Source organism: Gymnodraco acuticeps, unplaced genomic scaffold (assembly GCF_902827175.1).
Source record: "Gymnodraco acuticeps unplaced genomic scaffold, fGymAcu1.1, whole genome shotgun sequence".
NCBI classification, from domain to species: Eukaryota; Metazoa; Chordata; class Actinopteri; order Perciformes; family Bathydraconidae; genus Gymnodraco; species Gymnodraco acuticeps.
Genome location: NW_022991602.1, coordinates 1 through 24421, shown reverse-complemented (window position 1 = coordinate 24421; position 24421 = coordinate 1). Strand labels below are relative to the sequence as shown.

Genomic DNA, 24421 nt, shown 5'->3' with positions numbered 1-24421 from the left:
TGATGGCTCCAGCACATTTATTCATAGTACATTAATGAATATTCATATTTTCATGGCAGTCTTAAAGTGTCAGATTAATTACATGCAAAGGCTTTTTACAGTGACCAAGTGTCGTGGTGATTAACTTTATGAACTCTTTTTAAATCATTTATTCCTAAAGCTTCCACTGGAGAGAAAAGATCCTCCACATCTACAATTATATAAATAAAATGAAGGACCTCTGGTTGTGAAATCATACATGGAGACGAGAGATGGGCAACTTGGATGGTGGTGGGGGCACACAATGCATGTACTGGCCACCAGGGGGCCGCAGATTCACTTGGAACACACACACACACACACGCATACACACACACATACACACGCACACATACACACACACACACACACACACACACACACACACACATTCCATGTATTGTATGTAATTATTAACACATATACTAAGTCTGACATCTTCATGGAGATTTTACAATCGTTCAGGGAACACCCTCTAATAAGCTCACTCAACAAATTCGTTTTTTTAATGTAATGTTTACAAGTGTCATGTTTGTATCGAACAGGTTATTAAACAGTCGAATAAAACTATTTTAAACTATTGGAAAGCACGGAAAATGTGTGTGCATTGAGATGAACCATTAAGGTGACATAAACATGAAGTCATGAACACTAACCCAGACATTAGTTAACTTGAACCTAAGACACTTGCAGCCAGTCTCTGCATTCCCCTTAGTCCACAATAAGGGGAATGTCCACCCGCACTCAGCTGTCCCCCCCCCCCCCCCCCCTCCCGCTGAAATTATGAATGAAAAGTGTAGTAATCATAGATAACACGGCAGGGTCCGGGACAGTTTGTTTTCATCTGATTTCAAATAAACAAAGTCTTGGTTTTAAACTTGTTTCGCTAAATTCAGATGATAAAAACAACTTGTAAGTTTGTAAAGGCATAAATACACAAGCGGTAACTTAACGTCACAGCAGGCAAAACAACAGCCGGTGTTTCTTGTGAGGGTTTCCCCATGTACGCAGCTCGCAACGTAGTCTAGTCTAGTGGACGGTATCAGTACTACAAGTACAACACAAAGAAACATTACATTAATTAATCTGAGGGCCGCCATTTGCTCACTGATGTAGAATATAACATTAATTCTGTCGCTGTGTGTGAATCGGAGGAAGTGGCACCGCTCTATATCATTAACTGAGGGGTTTCAACATTTGAGAAACAATTCTGAATCTATAAATAAGTCGGAAATTGAGAAAAAAGTCGGAAATGGAGAAAAACTCTATATATTCCTGCATGCTGTGAATAGCAGAAGATAATTCATGTTTACAGGCTGGTTTAAAAAAACGCTATTTTCTCCATTCATAACTACTTCTGCCAGTTTAGTGTCTGCTCTGCCTCACGTCTCCAGACCTCCCACCACTTCGCGCATTGCACAGACTGCTGGCGGCTCTTTGACCTCACAAAGGCTCCTCAGAAACGTTTGTCTAACATCATGGAGACAATGTCCATACTTCATACATTCTATAGTTTGAACAGAGTATGGACACTTGATCACAGCAGCCGATAACTCATGCATTTGAACATGAATCCCGATGCTTTCAGTCCACTGTGTGATGGTTTCTGAACTGGTGGATAAGTCGTGTTTCACCCGGAGTAAACTTCAGGACGCCGAGTCACCGCGCTCACAGTGAGGCTTTGTTCAGGCAGGTCGTGTCCTCGATGAATGAGAAAGATATGGAGGAACTGCAGTGAATAATTATGAATTTAAGGCCATAAGAAACCATCAGGGATGGTGATAGAACACACTGAGAAAGAAAAGCATGCATTAGTGTCTCTATGAAAGCTTGAGAGAGACACGGCTGTACTCTGGCCTCGTTCTTAAGGCGGTTAAAAGTCTCTGTGTCAAAGTGTGACCCCCCCTCCCCTCCCCCCATCCTCTCTGTCCTGAAGTGTCCGGTCGGGGTGAGGTCGCAGCACATTGGTCTTATTGTCCTCGTCCCTCTGTCTCTGCTGCGTTCAGGGACTGTGGGAGAAACGACTCACTGCAGAGCGAGGCTGTGAGGCTGTGAGGATGACGAGTGATGAAGAGGAGATGATGATACGATGATTTATGGCTTTCATGCAACCAAAGAAGAAGAAGTGGATCAAATCTGATTCTGCAACCAGGTAGGACAATGACTATTAAAATATCACATCATCTGTAACCAACTTTATTATGACCATCGTTAGTAAACATTCGATTAACTTGACTTATGTTACTTTATCAGAGAATACAATTACATTCATATGCATTGTCTTGTAATCATATATATATATATATACATACAGAATATTAACCAATTGTTGAGCATTAAGAAAGTATTATTATCTAAATAAAGGTGTATACATTTGAAGATTTCTAATTGTGTCAAATAAAATAAATCCTATACAGAAAAACGATAAATGTATTTTTACTATCATTAAAATATATATATATTTACAAATTAATTATTAATTAATTACAACGACCAGAAACCAATTGTTGACCATTAAAAAGGTACTGACATCTTAATGAAGGGTATTTATTTTAATATGACATCTTTTTTTAAGTAATGCCTTTTAACTGTATTATTGCTATTTATTACTTTTATAAATCTTTCTATTCTTTCTATTTATTTACTTTTGTACTCATTTTATTAAAGGAGGGGGAATGCATTTGTATATTTATTTTTGTGTCTAAGAAAAACTAAATCGTATACATATATTTCTCAAAAATAATAAACTTAATTAATATTATTACTTTTTACATTATACAAATAAATAATAAAAAAAACGAGTGAATTAACTACACAGACCAGAAACCAGTTAATGACCATTAACAAGGTTTTAGCTATCTAAATAAAGCAGTGTGTCAAACTCAAATTCACAGTGGGCCAAAATTAAATGGGTACGAGTCGAGTCTTATGGCTCTATCTGCAGCTTTTCCAGAGTCATTTCTTATGATTACATTTTCCCACAGGCCAACAACAGCTTCAATAAAACTATTCCCCTCAAAGAGAAAACCAAACATGCCCTGTTGTCCTGAGAGAAAGTGCAGAAGGAAGCATCCATTGAACTCAGTGTGCTGCTCTGTGATGCTAGCTCAGATACTTGGCATCTCATCTTGGGTGCAAGTTCAATGTTTGGGCTCAGGCTCTGAGCGGAGGAGACCCTCAGGATGGAGTGAAGGTGTGCGTGCAATATACCGGCGGGCCAGATCTAATAGGAATTAGAAATGATCCTGCGGGCCTTGAGTTTGACATGTGTGCTTTAAAGAGTCAAAAGCATGAATCCAATGTTTATATTCCTCAAAAATAATAAAACAAAATAATATTATTACTTTTTAAATGTAAAAAAATGTAAATAAATGAAATAAGAAATAGATTAAAATCGATGAACTCATTTGTGTGTGTGCACCTACCTGTATGCGTTTCAGTCAAATGCATATTTATTTTATGTTATTCTATAAACTACTACTGGAATTCAACAGACAGGGTAATGGAAGGGCTGCCATACATGTAGAGATTGAGATTGAACCTGTTAAGCCTGATTGCCCCTGCTGGCCTGCGTGTGCATATCTCTCACTCCTCAAAGGTAATGTTTAGATGGATTTTAGGAACCTCCCCTCGATTCTATTGGCTCTAGCGGTTCAAAAGAGGTGTCAATCATCAAAATCGACCGAAAATCCACCCAAATGACCCCAGAGGTGTTTTTGTTGCTAAATCTCTCTAAAAAGGTCAAATATCACTTGCTTTGCATCAATCTTGATACAGGGTACTTATTATATGTTATAGTTTGGATTCCTAAAGCTTATTGTCTACTATCCCATCATCCAAGGGTGGTTTGCACTATAAGTAGTGTTTTTTTTAGGATGGACACTATCATTTAATTTTTTTTACTGTGTTCAATCTGAATTTACTTTAAAATAAAACAATTCTATATTGATTCTGACTTTTCTACATCCAACTCACAGGTGCATCATTGCTTTGAGAAAAAAGATTATTAATTTACCCCTTTTAGAAGTGAAGATATGGTCATTTGTCATTTTGGAGTCTGACACCTGAAAAAAAGGCTCGGGGCTTAACAGGTTAACTATTAAAAAATAAAAATAAATAAAAACATATATTTAAAAAAAAATTTTTTTAATTTATTTTTATTTTTAATGAACAAGGTAAATATTATATAGGCCTAGTTGGTATCAGTAAAATGTATAATCTACAATAAAATCTCGTTTAAAATTGTTTTACGATGTCTAAAGTTACTGATAAGTCACATGTTTGCTGCCTGGCCGCAGCGTGTATCATTACCCTCTCTCGTCCGGGCGGTAAGAAAGGAGCCCTCAGCCAGAGCAGCAGCAGCCAACAAGCTGACTGTTGCTATCTGTATACTATGCCGCCGAAACATAATTTCCAATCGGCGTCGTCAGATCTGATGCTCAAAGGGCGCCCTGTCAGCGCCCTGGCCTGTGTGTGTGTGAGTTGTTTGTACTCGTATCCAAGGTGACGCTACAGTAGTTGTTCGAGGATGGATGCGTCTGCAGGTGGAGACTCCGGTGCTAGTGGATCGCCGGAGCTGTAGATTAATATTTACATTCTTATTGTAGATGTAAGGGCAATGCCTGTAGCGCCATGGAGCCAATGTGTGGGCTGGACCTGTGTTTTACAGGAAAGGAGTGAGCAGAGGGTCGAGTTGTCGATTCTTGTTCTGTTTGCTGTGACTATCTTCCTCACCCTCTCAAACTTTGAGTTGTGCGCGCTAAAGAGACGCGCTACCATGGAAACCAAACAATGGTGTAGCTGTATTAAAGTCAGAGTGGAAACAGTCGTGAGTAAATCGGATTTTGTCAGAAATCGGGAGAAATGCGGGAGTGTCCCGCGAAAATCGGGAGGGTTGGCAAGTATCACACACACACACACACACACACACACACACACACACACACACACACACACACACACACATAATGTTCGTATTTAGTCTCCTGATTTTAAATGGGAATTAAATCACTTGAGTGTTCCCAAAGCACCAGTGTTCTGCAGTTTGTGTGGGCTGACTGTACTGTTGCACAGTTTTGGAAGATTCATAGCTAACCACACTGAAGATTATGGATTATCTCATATTTTTAAGCCTCAATTTGTCGTCGTCCCCCCCCCCCCCCCCCTAACATCACCAGAAGTCATAATTTAAGGGGTAATTTCTCAAAAATGTCTTCCGGACCGCCCTAGTATGGTTTGGTCACCATTTCCATAGCCCCACCAAAAATATTTTCCACCAGCCGCCACTGCTGGGGGGTAATAACTTCAATGCATGTTTTTAACTAAAGTCCTAAACGTGCATCTTAATGTGTGACGGAGTATTTTGGGCTCCAACCACAGGGTGCCGCTTCCTGCACAAACAGGAAGTAGAACATATTTATAGAAATGAGACATATTTGTGGTGAATGTTGTCATCCAATAAGTCGGCGCAATCAACAAATGCATCATTGACTTTTCTGAATATTTTTTGAATTGTACATTTCTCTAAAATTGAGTCGATTCCATAAAGTCCTACGTGAATAAATTACAAATACAAATATAATTTAAATGCTTTTTACCTTGAGAAATGTTATCCCAAAAGGACTATGTTTAAGTAAATAGATAAATACATTTGTTAGCTAATTTCATTTTTCATGAGTCATGACAACGGTTTGGTTTAAAGTAAAAGAAAATGCAATAAAATAAACATTATATATAAAAAAAAAGAATATATATTTTATAAAATAAATATAATGTGTATATTGTACAATATACAACAACAATAAACATGTGATTATTTAAAAAATAAATAATATAACACAAGAAGAAGAAGTTACATTAAAATGTGTATATTGTACAAAAATAAATATGTAATTATTATGTTTTTTTGTTTACTATAAATAATATAAATACAAATATATACAATCAAATTATTAATATCTGATTAAAATAATAAATAAATAAAAATGGTTATACAATTATTTTTAAATACTCTTCAGATTAAATAAATTGTATTTAAAAACCCAACTTTACCGAGGAATCAAACATGTTTAAGTCGAAAAACAAGGATTTCCGTGTTTAAAGCTAATTCCTCTTTCATGCGGCGTCTTCTAAGGAACCTAAATCATGAAACCTCAGAGCCGTCCGTATCTCCGCTCCTCCTCAGGCAGTGTTTCAGACTCTGCCCACAGGCTGTGCTTCCTGCATTCTCTGGGGCGTGTGCAGGCGGGTGTGTGAATGCTGTGAATGCTGTGAAGCAGTGTGTGTGTGTGTGTGTGTGCGTGTGTGTGTGTGTGTGACAGGAAGGTGTGGTCTGCAGGTGGGTTGCAGATAAAGACAGATCAGATCCTCCTCCTCTCTGTTTCAGCCTCAGACCATGACGACGCTAACTCCTCTGCTGGGGATCCTGCTCCTGAACGCCTCGCTGCTCCTGAACGCCACGCTGCAGACCTCAGGTGAGTCTCCTGTTACCTGCTCTCTGCACAGCTGATTAATAACTAAACTGTGTGTGTATGTGTGTGTGTGTGTGTGTGTGTGTGTGTTCTTCAAAACCTTAAATGCAAAGGAAGTTCCTTTTTTAAAGCACATTTAAAGAATAAGGCTCAACTCAAGGAGCTTTACAGAAAACTAAAGAAGCATTAGGACACAGTGATAAAACATGTTGAGACAGACAGGTTTAAAATCCAAGAATGAAAGGGAAGTGTGTGATGTTTTAGCTATTTGATTAATAGAAGGCAGCAGCAAAACAGAAAAGGGTTTAAAAGAAGGCTGCTGGGGTTTGTTCCGTATGGAGGATAATAAACTGTGAATGTGGAGACTCTTACAAGCCTTAAAGACAAGGCCACAGAAACATATTGAAAACATGTTTAATTACACTTAATGCCTTTTTACTCATGTATTTGTTCTTAAATGTGGTTTGCTTTTAATCTGTAAAGCACTTGAATCGCCATGCGGAGAAAAGTGCTATATAAATAAAATTGCCTTGCCTTGCACTTATCGAGTATAATAATAACGGTTTCTTTTAGACAACATGTGATTTAGAAATGCTCAAATGTGCCTAGTAGTAGAGCGCAGTTGACAGTAATATGTGTATATTCAGAATGTAGTACTTCTTCCTCAACTACCGTACTTTAATTGACACATACTTGTACTTAACTTCACATTATATGCAACGTTATACTTCTACTCCACCACATTTTGGAGTCAAATAGGATCTATTTACTCTATTGACCACCATAGTACTCATATTTCACACAATACATGCAAGTATTATATCAAGTGTCTTAAACTGACAATATGGAAAAGACCCAACGTCATACTGTAAAAAGAGACATTGTGCTTGATGAATACTTTACATACTTGAAGCTCATTCTGATTTAGCCTGTCTACTGGTAATGACGTATTTAAAGATCATAGTATACCTACCTCTGAAAGTACTTGGTTTTAAATCCTGTAATTTATAATATCGTTGTTCTGTCTTTACTTTGTAAACACAGTGTCTAATAACGTCTCATAAGCAAGTAAAGACTCAACAGGAAATGCCTTTATTGTGACACAGCGTGGTATCATAACAGAGCGTCCGGTCCACCTGCCGACAGGTGACCATGACTCAGGGAAGTTAGTCATTTCCTCTCCGGCTGGTTTGCTAACAGGGAAACACCGGGATTAGTAAAGACAGATGAGCTGGAGGACGTCAACAAGCTTATTAGGAAAGCACATTTCAACATTTCAAAAATCAGGAACAACAAAACTGAAGCACGTAGTCGTGATATTTTCACACGGTCTTTTTAAGAAATAGACAGTTTGACGTAATCTGACAGTTACAGTGGAATATTACTCTAAACCAGTGGTTCCCAACCTGTGGGCCGCGGCCCCTTAGTGGTCCGTGAAGGCATTGCAAGTGGGCCACTAAATCATTTGCAAAACATTATGATTTGTGTGGAAACATTTAGTAAATATTAAGATCTGTTTTCCTTTTCTTTCTTGATCCTCCTTAGCAACGGTCATTACAGTCTTTGACAGCTGTGACGGCCCCTAGGCCTTAGACTCAGGTCCCTGGTTAGCCACTCCCCAAATCAGGAGAGATTGCTGACACCTGATTTGGGTTGACTGCTCAGCTACAAGTATGGGTGCCTGAGCAGTCAGTCTTTCTCTCCTCTTGGGTTGCTTGGCTCTACTGGACCTTGGTTGGTTTGTTCTTTCATTATATACTGATGCATGTTCACACACCCACACACACACATTACTGATTAACTGACTTCATAGTTAATTTAGTTTCTTTAAATAAATGCACTTCAATTGGATGAATCATGTGTGGTCTCCTTCCTTTGTCCGTCCTTGAGCCAGGGCGTGACACAGCGGTCTGTTCTACTGGATTAACAACGTGTCACATGTTCTGAATTGACCAATCAGAATCGAGTATTCAATTTAACCGTGTAATACTAATGTCTGTGTTACTGAAAGCCAGCTCCTTTTCTAATTAAAAATAAAAAGTACTCTGAGAACTTTATTTAACCTCTGTATTGTTTATGGTTGAATGTGGGCCACAATTTTTTTTTAGATTCTTAAGTGGGCCCTGAGTTGGAAAAGGTTGGGAACCGCTGCTCTAAACTATATTATTGTAAAAAAAAAAAAAGGATTACATTACTTTTTGTGGTTTTCCCTCTCCTGTAGTGTGGTACAGTTTTCGTGCATGTAAATGGTCTGCAAAGGCAACAATCCCTGTGTTCCCTCCACTCACTCCTCCCTGCCTGAAATGTTTCCATTGACTCCTTTGTTTACTTCCTGTACATAGTGACATCACTATGTACAGCTTGCGTTTCTATTGGCTAGCGCTCCAACACATTGTACTAGGCTAAGGGGCGGGACATCTCTAAGCTGGTTGACCAATCACAAGAGAGCCGGCCAGCTAACCAATCAGAGCAGACTGGGCTCTGGTTTCAGACAGAGGGTAACGAGATAAATAAATAGCATAATAGGCCCCCTTTAAATACTTTCCTGAGGGAAAACACAAGTGAACTAATATATTTGTGAACGAACATCAAACCAAGCATACAAAAGGAAGATATAAGACCTTAAAATGAAACCCCCGCAGGCTGTGGTTTAAAGAGTGTGTTTAACTTGTTTAGTGAGACATTAAAGCTCACAAAGCCTTCAGTGTTCCTGCTGATAAAGTTATCAAAGAACTCCTTCACTGGTAACAGGTTCCCATCACAGAGAGCTGTGTTGATGTGTACACACTTTTCGTAATCATGAGCCATGGTTTGGTCAGCAGAGTCAACAGAATATCCCATAATTACCTTGAAGGTTGGTCACACAAGTGTAGGAGCTAAAGGCAGAAAATCACCAGGGCATACAGCTTAAGAAGGGATGTTGTGTTTCTGTGTTGAAGGCAGCATCTCCCTGGTTCAATGGGATGTCTCCATTGGATGTTGGAGTATTGCAGAAAATGATCTCTTTGGCAAACTATTGTTCTCTTGTTTACAAGATATCTCCACATATTAACATTACGCTCTGATTTTTTAAGTAAAAAGCTAATGTTGGCTATAAAGGAACTACAGCACGGTCACATGACTTCACGTCACCACCGCTAAGCTAAAGGTGGCTAATGTTTCTTAATCCACCAGTGGGGTATTAACTGACGTATTTTATGTCGTAAAAAAACCCGGTAAAATCTCTTCAGCTTGTGATAACCACAGACCTTATTTCACAATAACAAGCAAAAACACATTCTGAAAACAATTGACTCTCAGACCAGGGGACAGGAAGTAATAAAATACGGACTTCCATCAAACATTAATGGAATCAATCTTCTTATTCATATCTGGAAATGACAGTTGATATGACAGAGGTGGTGTTAAAACCACTGAAACCAAATGCATATTTGTAACTAATCGAATGGCACAAATGATTCACTTCCTGTGATTGGTCACACCAGAAACAAGGCTGTGATGAACACATTTAAAGAGGCACTATTATTCTCATGTCCAGGTGTATATCAGTATTTAGTGTCTCTACTTTAAAGAGTCCTCTCCTGCTGATGTTCAGGTGTATATCAGTATGTAGTGCCTCTGCTTTAAAGAGTCATCTCCTGCTGATGTTCAGGTGTATATCAGTATGTAGTGTCTCTACTTTAAAGAGTTCTCTCCTGCTGATGTTCAGGTGTATATCAGTATGTAGTGTCTCTACTTTAAAGAGTTCTCTCCTGCTGATGTTCAGGTGTATATCAGTATGTAGTGTCTCTACTTTAAAGAGTCCTCTCCTGCTGATGTTCAGGTGTATATCAGTATGTAGTGTCTCTACTTTAAAGAGTCCTCTCCTGCTGATGTTCAGGTGTATATCAGTATGTAGTGTCTCTACTTTAAAGAGTCCTCTCCTGCTGATGTTCAGGTGTATGTCAGTATGTAGTGTCTCTACTTTAAAGAGTCCTCTCCTGCTGATGTTCAGGTGTATATCAGTATGTAGTGTCTCTACTTTAAAGAGTCCTCTCCTGCTGATGTTCAGGTGTATATCAGTATGTAGTGTCTCTACTTTAAAGAGTCCTCTCCTGCTGATGTTCAGGTGTATATCAGTATGTAGTGTCTCTACTTTAAAGAGTCCTCTCCTGCTGATGTTCAGGTGTATATCAGTATGTAGTGTCTCTACTTTAAAGAGTCCTCTCCTGCTGATGTTCAGGTGTATATCAGTATGTAGTGTCTCTACTTTAAAGAGTCCTCTCCTGCTGATGTTCAGGTGTATATCAGTATGTAGTGTCTCTACTTTAAAGAGTCCTCTCCTGCTGATGTTCAGGTGTATATCAGTATGTAGTGTCTCTACTTTAAAGAGTCCTCTCCTGCTGATGTTCAGGTGTATATCAGTATGTAGTGTCTCTACTTTAAAGAGTCCTCTCCTGCTGATGTTCAGGTGTATATCAGTATGTAGTGTCTCTACTTTAAAGAGTCCTCTCCTGATGATGTTCAGGTCTATATCAGTATGTAGTGTCTCTACTTTAAAGAGTCCTCTCCTGCTGATGTTCAGGTGTATATCAGTATGTAGTGTATCTACTTTAAAGAGTCCTCTCCTGCTGATGTTCAGGTGTATATCAGTATGTAGTGTCTCTACTTTAAAGAGTCCTTTCCTGCTGATGTTCAGGTGTATATCAGTATGTAGTGTCTCTACTTTAAAGAGTCCTCTCCTGCTGATGTTCAGGTGTATATCAGTATGTAGTGTCTCTACTTTAAAGAGTCCTCTCCTGCTGATGTTCAGGTGTATATCAGTATGTCGTGTCTCTACTTTAAAGAGTCCTCTCCTGCTGATGTTCAGGTGTATATCAGTATGTAGTGTCTCTACTTTAAAGAGTCCTCTCCTGCTGATGTTCAGGTGTATATCAGTATGTAGTGTCTCTACTTAAAGAGTCCTCTCCTGCTGATGTTCAGGTGTATATCAGTATGTAGTGTCTCTACTTTAAAGAGTCCTCTCCTGCTGATGTTCAGGTGTATATCAGTATGTAGTGTCTCTACTTTAAAGAGTCCTCTCCTGCTGATGTTCAGGTGTATATCAGTATGTCGTGTCTCTACTTTAAAGAGTCCTCTCCTGTTGATGTTCAGGTGTATATCAGTATGTAGTGTCTCTACTTTAAAGAGTCCTCTCCTGCTGATGTTCAGGTGTATATCAGTATGTAGTGTCTCTACTTTAAAGAGTCCTCTCCTGCTGATGTTCAGGTCTATATCAGTATGTAGTGTCTCTACATGTCTCCATGCTTTAATGTTCAAAAAGCTCTGTATTTCTCTCATACTCTCTGTGCTGCCTGACCTCTTTTCACCCTCTGTCTGAAAACAGAGCCCAGTCTGCTCTGATTGGTTAGCTGGCCGGCTCTGTTGTGATTGGTCAATTAAAAGTAATGTGTTGTATCCCCACAGACAGCCATGGTCGTGACTTTGAGGAGGTGAAGGACTACGAGGTGGTCCGACCTGTCCGACTTCACGCTGTCAGAAAAAGAGACACAGACGTACGTTCTTCCTTATTTCTTATCTTAGTGTCACAGAGACTTCTCTACTTGAATGCACAAGCTACGTAAATGACATGTAAATAATAATATGACTTTATTCTTTGCAGCATCTCAGGCCGGAGAGTATAAAGTATGCAATGACGGTGGGAGGAAGAGACATTGAGATGCACCTAGAAAAAAATAAGTAAGTTATTATTTCACATGTTTCAAAAGACAAATACATCATGGTACTAAAGCCGACATTTCAGGTAATCATACGGTGGCCCTGAAGGTAAAAAAAACATATTTTACAAACACTAAAACATTTCCACAATTCTGAAAACTATCTAAAAACTCAAACACATTTAAAAAACACTCAAATATTTCACAAAACACACAAAAATATCACAAAAAAGCAAAAGAAGACATTTTGGACACCAATCTCTTTTTAAAAAAAATGCTTTTGTGTTATGACCTTTAAGGCCACCGTACTGTATAATATACGGAGAGGCGTGTGGCGCAGTGGACTAGTGCGATGGGATCAGGGGGTCACAGGTTCAAACCCCACTGCAGCGTCTAACAAGTAACATGTAATGTAATCCTCAGCTAACCACCTTAGTAAATGTCGTTACTGCATGTACGCTAGTTGAGCACGAGCTGTCAGAATAAAGTATTGACTTAATCTTAAAGCCTGAGAAAATCATGATAAGTCTAAAGGAAGTCTGTCTAAAGGAGTTCCTGGTTTTACTTCTCCTCTTATTATTCACACGATTTGTGTTTTCTGTGTCTTTGGCTTCCTGTTTGACAAACTGAAGGCAAGGCTATTACTTTAGATTTAATCAAGTGTCAGCATTCTCAGAAAGACACTTACTTTAATACCCATGTGCAACATATATGTTCTGTTGTATTTTCAGAGGTGGAGAAAGTACACAGTTCTTTAATTATATAATAAGATACTTATTTTAGTGCTGATTCCACACTGAATACAATATTTAGTCTGCAACTGAGAATGTTTCTTACGTAAACGTATGAACTGTGAGTTACAATCATAAGTATAAATACATTACATGTCACTTGTTAGACGCTTGTATCCAAAGCGACTAACATACATTCAATACTATGGGCAACGGAGCAATTTGGGGTGAAGTGTCTTGCCCAGGGACACAAGGACATGCTGACTGCAGTGGTGTTTGAACCTGTGCTCCCCTGATTCAAAGTTCAGCGCACTAGACCACTGAGCCACAGCCTCCCTCAAATAGTAGGCAATGTAGAAATATGTCCTCTGTGACTGTTATACTGGTAGATATTATGTCCTTAGACCAGGGGGGTCAAACTCAATTTCTGCATCAGCATTATGGTTGCACTCAAAGGGCCGGTTGTAATTTATATAAATATACATATGTAAATATATAATATATATTAAATAATGTATTATATTACATTGTTGTCCCTGCATCTGGTAATATCTTCCTAAATAACTACGTCTGAAAGCAGAAGTCTAGGGCAAATAATTGAAAGAAAATATTCAACAATTACACCAATTGTATATTATATTCTTTGCAAGCTCATCAAATTAGGTCGCGGGCCGGATTTGGCCCCCGGGCCTTGAGTTTGACACCCCTGCCTTAGACTATCATTATTGTCTCTTATAATTGATTAATTGTTTTGTAAAAATAGTGAATAATTCCATTCAAAAATATATCCAGAGCCTAAAAAGGGCAATTTCACGACGATGAAGATCAAAACAACAGTCTAAACCTCAAAGGAAATACATAAATCTTTATATTTCTGAAGTTGGAACCATGTTATCTATTGCAATAAAATAAAAATAACTTGGAGAAATGTCAAATAAATTGCCTTTAAAGTCACATTTGAACATGTTTGCATTGTAAAAATCAACATTTCAAAGTAGCTAATCATGTGAAAAGTAATAACTCGCTCCAACATATTGTGGAGAATAAGTAGAAAGTGACATGAAAGGAAAAGATTCAAGTAAAGTACCTCAAAATGGTACTATACTTTCCACTGCTTAGTTTCAAATATAACATTTCTTTTGATTTCACAGATCCTAACACTCGATAACTCAATAGCTTGACCACAGTTTAAGTTTTATCTCGTTTCCTCCTCAGTGAATTATTTCCCCAAGACTACACGGAGACTATTTACCAAGAAGACGGGGCTCGAGTCACCACAACTCCCACTGACATCGTAAGTGTTTGCTTTGTCAGCGACTTTCAGTTCCCCGTACATAAGAAGAGGAAAAATAAATGTCTCATTCTAAAACCAGTCATCATGTCAATGTCTTCTCATCAGGATCACTGCTACTACCACGGGAGCATTTTGGACGACAGCCAATCATCTGTCAGCATCAGCACATGTGATGGACTCAAGTGAGTTTTCAGACGTTTCGTATATGGAGTGGTGCAGGAGTTCATTTCAGTTCAAACCTTTATTTATGCAGGTGAATCCCATTGAGATCATTGATCTCTTTTTCAAGGGTTCCACATGAATACATATAAACAGAAAAACAAAAAGGATATCATACAGCATATTTACAGCGACTACAGTTTACATAGCTAGTGACATTTACAGGTTCCAACCGTTTCCGATTGAGTAGCATCTATCCTTGCTTTAAAAACATTTAGTGGCACCAAATTGCTCAGTTTCCATTTAATTTGCAGACTGTTCCAGGACAGAGGAGCTGCGCATCTAAAAGCTGTCTTCCCTAAAACAGTCCTAGTAGTTGGCACATTTAATAAAACCACAGCATGCGATCTCAGGCAGTAGCCACTGACAATTCACCGTGAGATCAGGGAGCAGATATAAGATGGACGTTTCCCTAACATGGCTTTGTAGATGAAAATGTACCAGTGACTGAGCCTCCGTACAGTTAGTGAAAGCAAACCAGCCCTTGCATACAGGGTACAGTGATGGGTTAATGCTTTACAGTTTGTCACAAATCTCAGTGCGCTGTGATACGCAGCATCTAACTTGATCAGGTAATCAGGTGCATTCATATACATCAGATCACCATAGTCCAGCACAGGTCAAAAGGTCACAGAGCCTTTTCCTGGCCTCAAGCGAGAAACAGGACTTGTTCCTGTAGAAGAAACCTAGCCTAACCCTCAGTGTTTTAAGCAGGTTATTGACATGAAGTTTAAAAGTGAGACAATCATCAAGCCAGATACCAAGGTATTTGTAACAGGTAACCACTTCAAGTTTTATTCCTTGCGTAGTTACAATATCTAAAACAGGCTCTGGTGTCTTTTTAGCAGGAATGAGTCCTAAAACCCGGACACGAGTTAGCATTTTATCACTTCCTGGAAGTCAGTGGTTTTCTGACTCTGAAGAGATTTTAACGTTTTGTTCTACGACATAAAATACGTCAGTAAATACCCCACTGGTGGATTTAAAAACGGCGGTTGCTAACAAGTGTCTAAATGAGACGACTAAATGTCATAAAGCCCAACATTAGCCACCTTTAACTTAGTGGTTGTGACGTGAAGTCATGTGACCGTGCTGTAGTTCCTTTATAGCCCAACATTAGCCTCCTTTAGCTTAGCGGTGGTGACGTGAAGTCATGTGACCGTGCTGTAGTTCCTTTATAGCCCAACATTAGCCTCCTTTAGCTTAGCGGTGGTGACGTGAAGTCATGTGACCGTGCTGTAGTTCCTTTATAGCCCAACATTAGCCTCCTTTAGCTTAGCGGTGGTGACGTGAAGTCATGTGACCGTGCTGTAGTTCCTTTAAAGCCCAACAATAGCTTTTTTCTTCAGAAATCATAAAGTGGTGTTAATATGTGGAGATTATCCTGCTGAACTAAACGTGTAAGAATCATAAACGTTGGTTTGAACCAGAGATTATTTTCTATATTCTTTATTTCAGGCTAACAACCAAAATCACATTAAAAAAACCATTGACCTCCAGACCAGGGGACAGGAAGTGCTAAAACGCTGACTCATTCTGAGGTTTTAGGACTCATTCCTGCACCACTGTCCCAGTCTCACAGCATTTCATTATAGTCACGAAATTAATTAAATATATTGATTCGTGTTTACCAACACGATTTTTGCATTTATTTCGTGTCACACAGAACGATTTTAAAAGCAATGTATTTCTATTGGTAGTATGCTTCGTGCCTGCACCACGTCTTTTTGTCCGGTCGGGTCTTGGAAGACGGGAAGCTGTGTGGTTCATAAAAACATGTTCTTACTCAATATCTTCCTTTAAGTCTTTATCTTCAATGCATGGTAGCTTTCCTGAAATCGAATAAGAAACAGGTTTCCTGGTGTTTCAGGGGTTACTTCCGGACGTCTGAGCAGAGGTATCTGATCGAGCCGCTGTCCGGTGGCGATGAAGGGGATCACGCCGTGACGACCTTTGACGACAGGAATTCCCCCCCGGCAGTGTGTGGGGTCACCAACACCACCTGGAGCGACGACTTTGAACCGCCAACCAGCCGCAGCCGCTCCAGATCTGCGGTAACAATCAATCAATCTGAAGGAAACATACTGCATCTAGACTTTCATATCATGAGCACACTGGAAACACATGACAGTTTTACAACTTATTATTATTACAATAAAACCAAATATTTGTAGATATTTTTGTTCTTAGGCCAAAATAACAACTTATAGCATTTTACACAAACATAGTAAAGCCACTAAATACTGATATACACCTGAACATCAGCAGGAGAGGACTCTTTAAAGTGGAGTCACTACATACTGATATACACCTGAACATCAGCAGGAGAGGACTCTTTAAAGTAGAGACACTACATACTGATATACACCTGAACATCAGCAGGAGAGGACTCTTTAAAGTAGAGACACTACATACTGATATACACCTGAACATCAGCAGGAGAGGACTCTTTAAAGTAGAGACACTACATACTGATATACACCTGAACATCAGCAGGAGAGGACTCTTTAAAGTAGAGACACTACATACTGATATACACCTGAACATCAGCAGGAGAGGACTCTTTAAAGTAGAGCCACTAAATACTGATATACACCTGAACATCAGCAGGAGAGGACTCTTTAAAGTAGAGACACTACATACTGATATACACCTGAACATCAGCAGGAGAGGACTCTTTAAAGTAGAGACACTACATACTGATATACACCTGAACATCAGCAGGAGAGGACTCTTTAAAATAGAGACACTACATACTGATATACACCTGAACATCAGCAGGAGAGGACTCTTTAAAGTAGAGACACTACACACTGATATACACCCGAACATCAGCAGGAGAGGACTCTTTAAAGTAGAGACACTACATACTGATATACACCTGAACATCAGCAGGAGAGGACTCTTTAAAGTAGAGACACTACATACTGATATACACCTGAACATCAGCAGGAGAGGACTCTTTAAAGTAGAGACACTACACACTGATATACACCTGAACATCAGCAGGAGAGGACTCTTTAAAGTAGAGACACTACATACTGATATACACCTGAACATCAGCAGGAGAGGACTCTTTAAAGTAGAGACACTACATACTGATATACACTTGAACATCAGCAGGAGAGGACTCTTTAAAGTAGAGACACGACATACTGATATACACCTGAACATCAGCAGGAGAGGACTCTTTAAAGTAGAGACACTACATACTGATATACACCTGAACATCAGCAGGAGAGGACTCTTTAAAGTAGAGACACTACATACTGATATACACCTGAACAACAGCAGGAGAGGACTCTTTAAAATAGAGACACTACATACTGATATACACCTGAACATCAGCAGGAGAGGACTCTTTAAAGTAGAGACACTACATACTGATATACACCTGAACATCAGCAGGAGAGGACTCTTCAAAGTAGAGACACTACATACTGATATACACCTGAACATCAGCAGGAGAGGACTCTTTAAAGTAGAGACACTACATACTGATATACACCTGAACATCAGCAGGAGAGGACTCTTTAAAGTAGAGACACTACATACTGATATACACCTGAACAACAGCAGGAGAGGACTCTTTAAAATAGAGACACTACATACTGATATACACCTGAACATCAGCAGGAGAGGACTCTTTAAAGTAGAGACACTACATACTGATATACACCTGAACATCAGCAGGAGAGGACTCTTTAAAGTAGAGACACTACATACTGATATACAACTGAACATCAGCAGGAGAGGACTCTTTAAAGTAGAGACACCACATACTGATAGACACCTGAACATCAGCAGGAGAGGACTCTTTAAAGTAGAGACACTACATACTGATATACACCTGAACATCAGCAGGAGAGGACTCTTTAAAGTAGAGACACTACATACTGATATACACCTGAACATCAGCAGGAGATGACTCTTTAAAGTAGAGACACTAAATACTGATATACACCTGAACATCAGCAGGAGAGGACTCTTTAAAGTAGAGACACCACATACTGATAGACACCTGAACATCAGCAGGAGAGGACTCTTTAAAGTAGAGACACTACATACTGATATACACCTGAACATCAGCAGGAGAGGACTCTTTAAAGTAGAGACACTAGATACTGATATACACCTGAACATCAGCAGGAGATGACTCTTTAAAGTAGAGACACTAAATACTGATACCATAGGCCCCTTTAAAGATATTTTGACAAATGTGCTCCACATTTAATAAATTGGATATTACCATTTCAATATTTTGTTGTCGTCTTTTGTCTTTTGTCTTTCAGGGTTTATCTATCCTCCATCAGCAGAAATACCTTGAGCTTGTCATCGTTGTTGATAATCGCTCAGTAAGTAATACACATGGAATTTTACCGTGAAAAAACAGAAAAACAGGAAGTACTAGCAACACTTTTTTGTGAATGACTAAACTTGTATTTGTAATGATGGCAGAGCAGACACATCATGCTAACACTTTGGGACTATTTTGGTCTGATTAGCGTCACATATATGGTTATTTTCGTCGATGGGACTTTTATATTTTTGAAGAACAGGAAGTGATTATTCTCATTAACATGACGACATTATGTTTCAGTTCCAGAAGAGAAACCGGGATCTGCAGAAGATTAGGGAGAGGACTTTTGAAATCGTCAACTTTGTTAACTTGGTGAGTCAACGCTTTCTGCTATTGCTGGGAAAATGACACATAAACAGATTTATTTTTATTCCAGGGGACAAAACCATTACAAAAAAGTACTTAAAATTAAAATATGTGTAAATAGAAAATAATACAAATGGGGCGAAGCCTGCGAGCTAGTTCAGGCAGTCAACTCTAGCACCAATCATACACGTGACGCGCCCGTCCCTCTTACAACCAACCAAACACATTCTCCTACATGCCGCTCTATTTAAGCTGCCAGGTCTTCCTGCCTCTGCCTGCAGCTGCCACTGCTGCATTCACTTGCTGCTGCTGTGTTTCATGTTGTTGCTGCTGCTCGCCTGACCCACCACCACCCCAGCTCCACCCCAGCTCCACCCCAGCTCCACCTGTAGGCTCGGAGGGTAGTTATCTAATCATCACTCAATGTTCTTTGTAAATCTGTGGAGTGATGAGGCCCGAGCCTAGACGCCAAACTCAAACTATATGCTGCTTCTAATAAACATATTAAGAAACACGTCTGACTGACATATTTATATGAACATAAGAAGTTAAAGGTGGGGTAGTTAATTTTGGAGAAACCAGCTTGAGTGCGCAAATCTGCCACTTCCTCACAGAGCCCCTCCTCCAACACACACGAACGCGCACATGACCAATGAGGGCACGAGATATGTTTGTGCACAGATGGAAGGCTGACAGGCAGGTAGGCCATCCAGTTACTTTAGCCGGGCCGTCTCAGATGATTGGTCGTGCTTTTTACAGCACCACGGCTTCCACAGATAATGATTTTTTTATGGATTTTGTGTCAAAGCACTTCAGATATTCATTGCTATCGGGATGTTAAGAGCATTCCATGGAATATAACAAAAAGTGTATCTCGAGCCGGTTTCTCAAACGTACCTACCCCACCTTTAAGTAAAAATCCGCACAAAGAAAATGCAATACAATTAAAATGCTTATATGAGCAAATCGAGTTATAGTAAATATGCAAATGTAGCACATAGTTAATAAGATTATGCTTCATTTGCATAATTAAATGTAACGTTTAAAAAAAAATTGTAATACAAAAAAGTATTGTCTTAAAGTCAGTGAGGAACAGGGGAAGTTTCATGGTGATATCTGTTACATTACATTACATTGCATTTAGCTGACGCTTTTATCCAAAGCGACTTACAATAAGTACATTCGACCAGGAAGACACAACCTTGAAGAAAACAGAATCATAAAGTACATCAGGTTTCATAGAGCCAAACATTTCAAGTGCTACTCAACTGGCTTTAGATAAGCCAGCCCTTTATAAGTGCTCTGTTAGCAGTTCTATCGCTCGAAGTGGAGTCGAAAGAGATGAGTTTTCAGTCTGCGCCGGAAGATGTGTTAGTTAAATGTTTTACCCTATTCACCTGTAGTGCTTGTTTTCAGGCGTACAAGCCCCTGAGGACCTTCGTTGCTCTGGTGGGTCTGGAGATCTGGTCCATCAAAGACCTGATCTCTGTGACCCCCTCGGCCGGAGCCAACCTGAACGCCTTCATGGGCTGGAGGGACTCTGACCTGGCCAAAAGGAAAAAGCACGACAACGCACATCTCATCAGGTCAGACCAGGTCGCAGAAAGTCAAAGTCAATTGTACTGTCAATCTTTCAGTTTGTGTGTACAGAGAGATCGAAATACGGTTTCCCACAATCCCAAATACAAATATATATAAAGATCTAATATGTTTATACACAATCAAAGACACATTTATACAAACACTCGATAATAACCATAATAACCAGAGACCTCTTTGACTTGAGAGTTTTTATCAAAAAATGCATACTTTACTCCAAGCCCAAGGACAAAAAAGTACATATATACATTACCAAGTAATAGTATTAGTATTATAATTAATCCAGTATTTATAAAAATATAAAATAAAGATACATACTTAAATAAATAGAACAATAATAAGTAAATACTTTATGAACAAATACCATTAATATAAGACATATCCATTTGTACTACATTATCAGCTATTGCCTGCACACACAGACATTTCCAATAGCTGAAAATGTACTTTAATAGCAAATGTTAGCATGCTAGCATGTTGGTAAGATGGTGAGCACGTTAGCATTTTAGCATATAGCTCAGATCAAGCACAGAATTATGACTGTAGACTTTTTATTCAATGAGTAACAGAAACTAAAGCAGCCAAGAAGTGAGACATTTAAATTAGCTGAACATGTACTTGTGCTTAGCGCTGTACAATTGCAATTTACTATGCGTTGTTATTGTTAGCATTTAGCACAGATCAAGCACAGAGTTAGCATGGCTTCAGACTTGTTATTCTATGAGTAGCAACAGCTAAAGCAATCAACAAGTACAACAACAGATAGATTTGTGCCCCTTTTATTGAGAATGCTTAATAAGATGGTGCAACTATATTATTACCAAATAGTGCTGTATAGAACATTTTAGCATGCTAGCATGTTGGTAAGATTGGGAACAAAGCCTGCTAAACATTTACATGTTAGCATTGCTATTGTTAGCATTTAGCGTAGCTCAAGCACAGAGTCACTAGCATGGCCTAAGACATTACATAGTCATTTTCGCAGTGCTCAAAGAAGCTACAAGCAAACAAGAAGAGAACAACGCAAATAAAAGACCTATGAGTAGAAACTAAAGCCAGTAAGAAGTACAACAACTTGGTTTGTGTCTTTTATATTTCAGAAAAAAATCAAATAACCATTCATTAAAATGTCATAATATACCAAGCAGCTTACACAATACCTCCTGCTTTAGGGCCACTTGCTGTTGGTAACTTGGCAAAGAGTTGGCATTGGGTGCGGCTTCATTGAGGCAATAATTGAAGCGTTACCTCAGGTTTCTCAACTGCCTTCCAGACATGTTTTATTTCACAAGTTTAACCACATTGGTGCATCCGCCCTCTTCTCATTGTAGGTTTGTAACCTGCATGTATTTGCATATTGATATACATTATTCGCTTTATCAGCAAAAAGGTTGTTGCAGCGAAATGCAGTACACACACACACACACACACACACACACACACACACACACACACACACACACACACACACACACACACACACACACACACACACACACACACACACACACACACACACACCCTTTCCTACAATAACATATCTGAAACAATAGCCCTAAACACTGGATTCATGAGAAGGAGGCCAGTGAGATAACCTTGCTAGCTGAACAAACATGTCCATGCAGGTTACTAATCGCTGCCAAAGTTGAAAAAACTCTGTTAAAGAAGAGAAGAATCTTCTCTCTCCAAAAACCAAAACATTTTGCAACAGAGGCTTTAAAACATTACTTAAATACTCAGTTATAATGTCTCATTAAACCACTATAATGCCAGTTTAAATCCTGAACTGTGGCAGTAATTATGTTTACTGTCCATATTTAATGCAATATGCATTATTTTATTCTACTGTATAGTATCTAAGTTTACATTCATTTTTATCTCATTCAAATTAACATGTATTTAGTTTACTTACTCCTGCTTGGTCCTCCATTTAACTTGCACCATTGTGTCAATTGCAGTATATTATTTCATTATTTCTGAAGTATCGTATTACGCATCGTTGAGAGGCACAGAACGGCTGGCACAGAACGGCTGGTGTCGGCCATGTTTCCTGTAAAAAAACAAATGTTCCATTTCTATGAATATCTGATATTTAATATATAAATAGTAGGGCTGTCAGTCGATTAAAATAGTTAATCGCGATTAATCGCAAATTAATCGCACATTTTTGATCTGTTTTAAATGTACCTTAGAGGAATATTTTTCAAGTTTTTAATACTCTTATCAACATATGAGTGGACAAATATGCTTTATGCTAATGTTTATTATAATTTGAACAATGACAAATATTCCCATGAATATTAAACACAACAACCTGGAACCTCTCATACAATAATACAATACAAATGGTGTGTGTGTGTGTGTGTGTGTGTGTGTGTGTGTGTGTGTGTGTGTGTGTGTGTGTGTGGTGTGTGTGTGGTGTGTGTGTGTGTGTGTGTGTGTGTGTGTGTGTGTGTGTGTGTGTGTGTGTGTGGTGTGTGTGTGTGTGTGTGTGTGTGTGTGTGTGTGTGTGTGATGGATCGTTGGAGCTATGTGCAACTCAAGGCATATGCTCGAACGGGAGCTGCCTGGACGCTGCAATCATGTTGCACTATCCGTGCTGAGTGTGCTGACTTCTCGTACAATGTCCCACTGTCTGGCTTCCTGCATAAAGTCAAGTGCTCGGCGCAGTTGTCGGCGAAATGTCGCTCCTCTGTTTTCATTTAAGCAGCTCCTTATATCTGTTAGCGCAGCTAGCTAGCACCAGATGCTAACAACAACAATGCACGTAAGGTCTTTCTCTCGCTCGCTCGGGCCACACATACACACCCTCCCGGTCCTCCCAACAGCCAGTCGGTGCCTGCTGCCGGTGAGCGTGGAAGTGTGGTCTGCCACAAGCGGGCGGCAGGAGCGGGGCTGTCAGCAGCAGCTTGTAGATGGTATTTTAAACTCGATGCGCTCTGAAACTACGGGGCGGCCGAGGAAAAAAAATACACATGCGTTAATCGCGTTAAAATAATTAGTGGCGTTAATTTTTTTTTGCGTTAACGCGTTATTAACGCGTTAACTTGACAGCCCTAATAAATAGAGAACTTAATGGATGGATGTGCATGATTCTCTAAACAGCGTACTAATGATTTTTGTCCTAATTCATTTATAAGTGTTTCTTATTTTGAAATGTCTTGTGTTGCAGTGGCATTGACTTTGAAGGATCCACGGTGGGACTGGCTTACATCGGGACTCTTTGCTCAGGTCACTCTGTTGGAGTCGTTCAGGTAAGACGTACATGACTTCACGTCACCACCGCTAAGTTAAAGCCGGCTAATGTTGGGCTGTAAAGGAACTACAGCACGGTCACATGACTTCACATCACCACCGCTAAGTTAAAGCCGGCTAATGTTGGGCTATAAAGGAACTACAGCACGGTCACGTGACTTCACGTCACCACCGCTAAGCTAAAGGTGGCTAATGTTGGGCTATAAAGGAACTACAGCACGGTCACATGACTTCACATCACCACCGCTAAGTTAAAGCCGGCTAATGTTGGGCTATAAAGGAACTACAGCACGGTCACGTGACTTCACGTCACCACCGCTAAGTTAAAGCCGGCTAATGTTGGGCTGTAAAGGAACTACAGCACGGTCACATGACTTCACGTCACCACCGCTAAGTTAAAGCCGGCTAATGTTGGGCTGTAAAGGAACTACAGCACGGTCACATGACTTCACGTCACCACCGCTAAGTTAAAG

General features: G+C 39.4%; 1 protein-coding gene across 1 annotated transcript; it reads left to right on the top strand.

The window, feature by feature from the left end:
- Window positions 1-2024: 2024 nt before the first annotated feature.
- Window positions 2025-23947, top strand: LOC117533966 (zinc metalloproteinase-disintegrin-like brevilysin H2a; the record flags this gene model as incomplete). Its single annotated transcript, XM_034197992.1, is given in 11 exon segments — window positions 2025-2170; window positions 6404-6491; window positions 11934-12022; window positions 12130-12206; window positions 14131-14209; window positions 14315-14391; window positions 16299-16482; window positions 18721-18783; window positions 19029-19100; window positions 20511-20680; window positions 23866-23947. Coding segments are annotated over 10 exon segments (972 nt in total), but the record flags the coding sequence as incomplete, so codon positions are not given.
- Window positions 23948-24421: the final 474 nt, after the last annotated feature.